The sequence below is a fragment of the Monodon monoceros genome, unplaced genomic scaffold (genome assembly GCF_005190385.1).
Source record: "Monodon monoceros isolate NGI ecotype Baffin Bay Population unplaced genomic scaffold, NGI_Narwhal_1 Super_Scaffold_13, whole genome shotgun sequence".
NCBI classification, from domain to species: domain Eukaryota; kingdom Metazoa; phylum Chordata; class Mammalia; order Artiodactyla; family Monodontidae; genus Monodon; species Monodon monoceros.
In genome coordinates this window covers 82,592,450-82,601,061 of record NW_021703769.1, presented here as the reverse complement: position 1 = coordinate 82,601,061, position 8,612 = coordinate 82,592,450, and the positions used below count along the sequence as shown (strand labels likewise).

The 8,612-nt window shown below is 56.9% G+C and overlaps 1 protein-coding gene across 1 annotated transcript; it reads right to left on the bottom strand.

Annotated features, from left to right (window-relative positions):
* Positions 1 to 4,622: 4,622 nt before the first annotated feature.
* ACTB (actin beta) lies at positions 4,623 to 8,036 on the bottom strand. The gene is made up of 6 exons (XM_029219562.1): positions 7,945 to 8,036; positions 7,112 to 7,240; positions 6,724 to 6,963; positions 5,835 to 6,273; positions 5,568 to 5,749; positions 4,623 to 5,407 (listed from the first exon to the last, which is right to left on the bottom strand). The coding sequence occupies exons 2-6, from the start codon at positions 7,232 to 7,234 to the stop codon at positions 5,264 to 5,266; spliced, it is 1,128 nt and encodes a 375-aa protein (XP_029075395.1). The 5' UTR covers positions 7,235 to 7,240; positions 7,945 to 8,036; the 3' UTR covers positions 4,623 to 5,263.
* Between the last annotated feature and the right edge of the window lie 576 nt (positions 8,037 to 8,612).

Sequence of the window (8,612 nt, the reverse complement as noted above, 5' to 3'; positions counted from 1 at the left end):
CGTGGGGCTGGGGCTCAGCCCCAGTGCCTCGCCGCTCTCACTCTGTCACAAGCCTTTCCAGGTTTCGGTGACACTTCCCCACAGCGCCCACCGAGAAGTGCAGGTGAATGGATAAATGAACTGTAGTCCGTCTGAACCGTGGAAGAGCAGTCAACACCATAAAGAAATGGGCTATCAAGCCATAGAAAGACATGGAGGAGGGACTTCCCTGGTGGCACAGTGGTAAGAATCTCCCTGCCAACGCAGGGGACACGGGTTCAAGCCCCAGGCCAGGAAGATCCCACATGCTGTGGAGCAACTAAGCCTGTGCGCCACAACTACTGAGCCTGCGCTCTAGAGCCCACGAGCCACAACTACTGAAGCCCGTGTGCCTAGAGCCCATGTTCTGCAGCTAGAAGCCACCGCAATGAGAAGCACGCGTACTGCAACGAAGAGCAGCCCCCGCTCGCTGCAACTAGAGAAAGCCTGCGAGCAGCAACGAAGACCCAACGCAACCAAAAATAAGTAAATAAATAAATAAAAATGTAAAAATAATAAAAAATAAATTAATTTTTTAAAAAAGACATGGAGGAAACTTAAATGCATATTACTGAGTGAAAGAAGCCAATCTGAAAAAGCTACATACTTTATGATCCCAACTACATGGCATTCTGGAAAAGGCAAAAATTATGGAGATAATAAAAAGATCAGCGGTTGCCAGGACTTAGGGAGACCAGGCCAGGGAGGAATGGGCAGAACACAGAGGATTTTCAGGGCAGTGAAACTGCTCTGTATGATACTGTAATGGTGGATCCCTGTCCAAACCCATATAATGTAAACACCAAGGGTGAACTCCAAGGTAAATTACGAGTGATACCATGTGTCAATGTAGGTTTCATCAGTGGTAACACATGTACCACTCTACTCTGCTCTCAGGCTCTAGTGGGGATGTTGATGGTGGAGGAGGTTATGCAAGCCGGGGATGTATGGGAAATCTCAGTACCTTCCTCTCAATTTTGCTGTGAACCTAAAACTGCTCTAAAAATTAAATTTTATTACTTTTGAAATATGTACACCTGACCTGCTCACTCCTGAAGGCGCTCCCTCTGCCTTTGCCTGTGCTGTTGCCTCTGTCAGGTGGCTCTCAGCCCAACTCTGACTCATTTCTCAACATCCCGTCCACAGAAAACCTTCCCCTCCCCCCGCCCAGGTCACTGTTCCATTATTCTCTGTCACCATTCCTCCAAGTATTTCTTGAAGGCATTTATCCCAGTGGATAATTAAGAGCCATCAGTATGAGTTTTTGGTCCACATCTGTCCTCCCACCAGTCCAGTGCCATCCACTAGAATTTTCTACAAGGTTGAGAATGTTCCATACCTGTGCTGTCCAATGGGCACTTGAAATGTGACTTGTGCAACTGAAGAACTGAATTCTTAATTGTAATTAATATAAATATAAATAGCCATGTGTGGCTCATGGCCCCCTAGGGGACAGTGCAGCAAGACGGGAAGCCCTGGGAAGCCCCTGACCGTCCAGTGGTTAGGGCTCCGCACTTTTACTGCCGAGGGCCCAGATTGGATCCTAGTTGGAGAACTAAAATCCCACAAGCCGTGTGATGCAGTGGGAAAAGAAAAAAAAAAAAAGACTGGCAGCCCTATGAGGGCAGGGACAATGTCGCAATACTACTGCTGAACCCCCTCCCTCTAGAACTGCGTGGCCGCTTGAAATGTAAGTTGAATGATGAATAAGGTGAATACGTGAATGAAGGCGCCAACCGTGGCCCTGAATGATCCCAGCTCCCGAGTCCCTTGGGTGATTCCAGGCTAGAGGGTGAGTTCCATCCAATCCTGCCACTGGCCCCTCAGAGCTGCCTCACAGCCCCAGGTCCCCCCAAAGAAGATGACCGGCCTGCAACCGTGCCACCACGAGCATCCGAGCATCCTCCCTGTGTCCTCACTGCTGGGATCCAGGAAGACACGTCAGGATGAAGGGAACGACGCAGGGTTCTGAGCCCCCGCACTTACCAAGACTCTCCTCCCCTCAGGGCACCTGTTAGGGTGCAGTTCCATCCAGGCAGGAGGTGCTTCACAGAGGAGCGACATTCCAGCGAGAGACGGTTCCAGCGGCTTAAGAAGGTGAAACTCAGGCGGTCAGAGCAGCCTCACGGGGGAGCCAGCCACCTGAGAAAGCAAGGAGCCTCCTGGCCCAGGGCTGAGGTGGCTCGAGGGTCAGAGTGGAGAAGCCGAAGTTCTGTAAAACAAGAGGACGGTTGTGTTGGGCTGAACCTTGCCTTTTCTGGCTCGTTGCCCTGTTGGGCTTCACAGGTATTAGGGTCAAATTCCAGCTTCCTCACTTATAAGATGGGTAACCTGGGGCCAGCGCACCTGTCCTCCCTGAACCTCAGTTTCCTAATCTGTAAGATGGGTGCTGAGAGGAAGGCGGCAGGTAATGCAGCACCCTCTGGCTTAGCCCAGATGATCAGCCCAGCTGTGGCGCCGGGAGGAAGGCAGCAGCACCTAAAGGGTCAAGTGTGTGTCTCCTTTCAAAGGAAAAGACTGAGGGAGCACCTGCTCACAGCACCCCTCCAGCTGTTACTGACATTCCCATTTCTCAGATGGGCATGTGGACAGTAACGTGACTTCCCAGGGCCACGTAGAAAAGACACATAGCCCCATCCACCCTCCCATTCATCCCCGGGCCTCTGTCCTCAGTCGATCAGGGCCTCTGCCTGAGACATGCACACCCACACTTCCACCTGCCCAAGCGACTGTCGTGTGGCCAGCTCCTGCACCCCTCCCACAGGAAGCCGTCTGAAAAAGCCTCCTGATCAAGAGCCGTGGATCCCCCATCCCCCCATCAGCCAGGTTTATGGTCCTTTATTACCTTATTTATTGGAAAAAGGCAAAATGATGATTGCTTTTTTCCTTTTTTTTTAACCTGTATTTCTTGGGTTTTTTTCAGCTTCACTGAGGTACTTTGATGAGCTTTGATGTATATCTACACCCGTGACACCATCACGCATCAACGTGATGAATGTCTCCATTTTCCCAGACCGACCCTATGTTCTTTACCACACGCAGCCGCTACTCTTTCTTCTCATTATCACCACTGGTACTTGTACATTCCTATTTATTCTGTCTTGCCCAGTAAGCTGGGCACCTTGTGAGGGCAGGAAACACACCTGGTTTCTTCTCCACTGCATCCCATAGCGTGGCACAATGCCTAGCACAAATAGCGTGAGGGAGGAAGCAGGGAAGAGAGAAAGGGAGGGAGGGAGAGAGGGGAGTTTCCAGGCTGACAGCTCCTCCAGGGCAGGCTCTGTGTCCAAGACATCAGCACAGAGTAGGTACTCTACTCTTTTCGGTGGAAACTTGCTCTCAGCTCCCAGAGCCCAGGGCTGACCACCATCCCTGTATTAGACCAAAAGAGCTGCAACTGACCCAGGAGGGACTTCCCTTCCTGGTTCACAGGCCTCTAAGACTGCACAGGATCAGGGCGAAGGATCCTCGGTGCTCTTCCTCTGGGCCAGGTGATAGAGGGCAACGCCCTGGGGAACACAACACCTTCCAGATATCACATTCTGCACCCGCCATGCTGTTTCATGTACTGACCTAGGAAAATCTGCCCAGGTTAGCCCGGGGACCGTGGGCTCCCCTTTGGTTTTTGAAGCCACCAGGAGGTCGAACAGCCCTCTTCCCACCACACACCCCCAAGGTGCTGCGCAAAAGGTGCCCGAGGGTCTGCACTGTCCCTAAGATGGGAGGCAGTGGGTCGCCCCATCCTCACGGGCCACAGCTCCCACCGTCCCCAGCGGAGCCCTGGGGAAGCCCCAGGTTCATGGAGGGGAGAGGGTCCCCCAAGGCCTCAAATCTGGATCGACTTGGGGGCCAGTTTCCGTATCTCACTCCCTCTGGCAGTATGGGAGAGGCCTCACCCACTTTCCCTCCATGTCAACCACAGCTTCTAGCAGAGTGGAGGCCAGCCAGGCTTGGAGAAGAGTCCCAAACTGACCGCAACCCCCAGGCTGCTTCCCCCTGGGCCAGATCTGCACTTGAAACTGGGCACCAAGAATAAAGGATGACGGCTACCCTCCGGGTCAGAAGGATGCAGACCTCAAGCCATACCCCCCCCGCCAGAACCAACTAAGGCCATCTCTGCCGACCCCGCATCCCCTTGCCCACAGGCCTCCGATGGGTGGCGCTGTCCCTTCCATGGGGGTCACTCCAGGTGAGTGGGCAGGTGTTAAATTTGAGGCCCCGCCCCTCAACCTCAGAGCCCCTGGTTCTCCGCAGGTACTGAAGGGAAGGCGAGGACAAAGCCTGTGGCCTGGGAGACCCCACTATCCCAAGAGAACAGTGAGGAAGCAGCACCCACAGAGACGAAGGTCCCCACCCAGTTCTACAAGGTGGGTACAGGGACCACACCTCCCTAGCTCCCCACTCTCCCAGCATCTGGACCTCAGAACCCAGCGAGAAATCGAGCGAACAAGGGCCAGGCGGGGAATTCACTTAAACAGGATTACAGGCCAAAATCCCCAACTCCTCCCACATAACCCAATCCCAGACCCTTCAGGGTGAGGCACCTCAAAGCACCCCCAGCGCCCCAGCCTTCTCCCCAACATCCAACAACGCCAGCCACAAGCCACGTGTATAAGGTGTGCACTTTATTGAACTGGTCTCAAGTCAGTGTACAGGTAAGCCCTGGCTACCTCCGCACCTCAACCCGCTCCCAGGGGGACCAAAAGCCTTCATACATCTCAAGATGGGGGACAAAAAGGGGGGCCACGATGGCTGACCATTCAAAATAAAACAAACAAAAAGAACAAGTATTAAGGCAAAGATTAAAAAAAAAAATTTGGAGTACATAATTTACACAAAAGCAATGCTATCACCCTCCCCTATGTGGACTCGGGCGAGGACTGGCCCTTCTCCTAAGGGACAAGTGGGGCGGCTTTTGGGAAGGCAAGGGACTTCCTGTAACAATGCATCTCATGATATTTGGAATGACTATTTAAAAAAAAACAAAAACAATGTACAATCAAAGTCCTCGGCCACATTGTAGAACTCTGGGGATGCTCCATCCAACCGACTGCTGTCACCTTCACCGTTCCAGTTTTTAAATCCTGAGTCAAGCGCAAAAAAAACAAAAAAAAAAAACAAAAAAATCAAAAAAGACCAAAAAAAAAAAAAACAAAAAACCAAATAAAGCCATGCCAATCTCATCTCGTTTTCTGCACAAGTTAGGTTTTGTCGAGAAAAGGGTGTGACGCAACTAAGAGTCCGCCTAGAAGCACTTGCGGTGGACGATGGAGGGGCCAGACTCGTCGTACTCCTGCTTGCTGATCCACATCTGCTGGAAGGTGGACAGCGAGGCCAGGATGGAGCCGCCGATCCACACGGAGTACTTGCGCTCAGGGGGAGCGATGATCTGGGGAGAGAAAGGCACAGTGAGGGCTCTGGCGGTCCCAGCCCTGGTATATACCAGGGGCCTACAGCAAGGCAGCTGCCTTGACGACCACCACGCTCACCTGCACCAAAGCCACATCTCACCCCCCAAGTGCCCAGGCCAGCTCAGGCCATGCACTCACCTTGATCTTCATCGTGCTGGGAGCCAGGGCGGTGATCTCCTTCTGCATCCTGTCGGCGATGCCTGGGTACATGGTGGTCCCGCCAGACAGCACCGTGTTGGCATAGAGGTCCTTGCGGATGTCGACGTCACACTTCATGATGGAATTGAAGGTAGTTTCGTGGATGCCACAAGATTCCATGCCTGAGGAGAAAGAGAAGCCAGACTTAACTTCCAGTGTGGCCAGAGTGACCCTCGTGTGGGGCGGGCATGAGACCTCCTGACTCACCCAGGAAGGAAGGCTGGAAGAGAGCCTCAGGGCAGCGGAACCGCTCGTTGCCAATGGTGATGACCTGACCATCGGGCAGCTCGTAGCTCTTCTCCAGGGAGGAGCTGGAGGCCGCGGTGGCCATCTCCTGCTCGAAGTCCAGGGCAACGTAGCAGAGCTTCTCCTTGATGTCACGTACGATTTCCCGCTCGGCCGTGGTGGTGAAGCTGTAGCCACGCTCCGTGAGGATCTTCATGAGGTAGTCCGTCAGGTCCCGGCCAGCCAGGTCCAGACGCAGGATGGCATGGGGGAGAGCATACCCCTCGTAGATAGGCACCGTGTGGGTGACCCCATCACCGGAGTCCATCACGATGCCAGTGGTGCGGCCAGAGGCGTACAAGGACAGCACAGCCTGGATGGCCACGTACATGGCTGGGGTGTTGAAGGTCTCGAACATGATCTGCACGGAGAGATGGACCATGTCACACTTGGGAAGCCACCGGGAGCAGTGAGGCCAGACTGGGAACATGCAAAGAGTGCAAGGAACATGACTAAGTGTGCTGGGGCTCCCAGGACGGGGATTCACTTCAGACCTATTGTGCACCTACTGAATACACACTCCAAGGCCACTTTACAGCGGCCTCGTCAGCTTTGTCACACGAGCCAGTGTTAGTACCTACACCCACAGCACTTTATGCTTTCAACACCTAGTCAGAAAAGCAAACACGAGAAAAAGATTCCATCTGGGAAAAAGCAAATAGAACCTGCAGAGTTCCAAAGGAGACTCAGGTCAGAGAAGAAAGTCCTAGGAAAATGGCAGAAGAAAGAACAAGTGAGAAAGGGCGTGACAAAGAAGGGCAAGAAACGGGGTGCGGGGGTGGCGCCCAGGCGAAGCCGGCGGGCCACTGACCTGGGTCATCTTCTCACGGTTGGCCTTGGGGTTCAGCGGGGCCTCGGTCAGCAGAACGGGGTGCTCCTCGGGGGCCACACGCAGCTCGTTGTAGAAAGTGTGGTGCCAGATCTTCTCCATGTCGTCCCAGTTGGTGACGATGCCGTGCTCGATGGGGTACTTGAGGGTCAGGATGCCTCTCTTGCTCTGGGCCTCGTCGCCCACATAGGAGTCCTTCTGCCCCATGCCCACCATCACGCCCTGCGGAGGGAGGAGGAAGGCGCCTTCAGCTCAGGCACTGCCCCACCGACCCTCACCCAGAAAACCGAAGGCTTCCCCCTCCCTCCCTCCGCCTGCTCCCGAGAGTGGAGCCCCACCCACCAAGTCAGACCCGAGGCGGGCGCCTTACCTGGTGCCGGGGGCGCCCCACGATGGAGGGGAAGACGGCCCGGGGAGCATCGTCACCCGCGAAGCCGGCCTTGCACATGCCGGAGCCGTTGTCGACCACGAGCGCAGCAATATCGTCATCCATGGCAAACTGCGGGGAGAACAGGACCATGAGCCGTGCGGCCGCCCCCGCCCTACCCACTTCCGGCGCACCGCGCCTTCGAGCCGCCAGGGGGCGCCGGCGCGCGCCCAGATTGGGGACAAAGAAAGCCGGCCGGCCGCGTTATTACCATAAAAGGCAAACGCGGGTTGGAGGCGGCCCCGCGGCTCGCGGCAGGAAGCCAGGCCTCCGCCCCCCTACACCGGGCGCCGGCCCCGCCCCGCCCAAAAAGCACCACCCGGCGAACGCTCAGCAGCCACACCCGCGGGAGCCGGCGGCGCGAGAAGGAAGTGCGCGCAGGCGCTCTCGCGCCGCGGCGACCCCACCCCTTCCGGCCGGCCGCCCCGCCCTCGCTTCCCGAGCCTAACGCGCAGACGCACGCGCACTGGTGTCCCCAGCCCCCACCCGGCCCTGCCGCCCCGCCGCGCCCACCCACCCTCCCGCCTCGCCACCTCGCTGCCCCGCTGCCCCGCCGTCCCGCCGGCGGACCGAGCCGCCCGCTCGGACAAAGACCCGCGGTCCCAACGGAAACATTCTGGGAGCGCGCCCCGAGCGCAGCTCCGGCCCCGAGCGAGGAGCGCATGAGTCCACTCCCCGCAGCCGGGAGGCTGTCCACGGGGCCGGGATCGCGCGCTGCCTGCCCGGAGGAGGCGCGGGCCCAGCGCATTAGCGGCCCGGCCGGCGCGGGGCCCTACCTGGTAGCGGTGTAGACCGGCGGCGAAGGCGGAGCGGCGAGGGCGAGGGGCCTGTAGTGGCGGAGTGGACGCGGTCTCGACTGTGGCTTCGCGTCGCGCCGCCGGGTTTTATAGGGCGCCGCCGCGGCCGCTCGAGCCATAAAAGGCAACTTTCGAAACGGCCAGCGCTGATTGGCCCCGCGCCGCTCACTCACCGGCCTCGCCGCACAGTGCAGCATTTTTTTACCCCCTCTCCCCTCCTTTTGCAAAAAAAAAAAAAAGAGAGAGAGAGATGGACTGGTAGAGAGCGAGAGCGAGATTGAGGAAGAGGAGGAGGGAGAGAGTTTTGGCTTTGGGTGCTGGGCCCGCGGGTCGTGGGGTGCGAGCCCCGGACCGCCGCCCAGCTGAGCAGTGCCCGGTCCGGCCCCGCGTGGCCAGGCCTACACCCGGCCTGCCTGTCTCTCGGGGTCCCCCCACCCCGGGACCCTCCGGGTGTGGATGCCCCAGAGCAGTGAGCGACCCGGTGGGCAAGGGTCAGCACAGATGCGAGGGTGCCTGGTTGCTGTGGGCGCATACTTAAGGAACATTTGGGGAGAGAGGGGTGGGCAGCGAGTCACCCCCCTTGTCCACATTAGCTCCACTGCCCAGAAAGCCTGGGTTACAGGGGGGCCTCTGACTGGGGGTGCTGA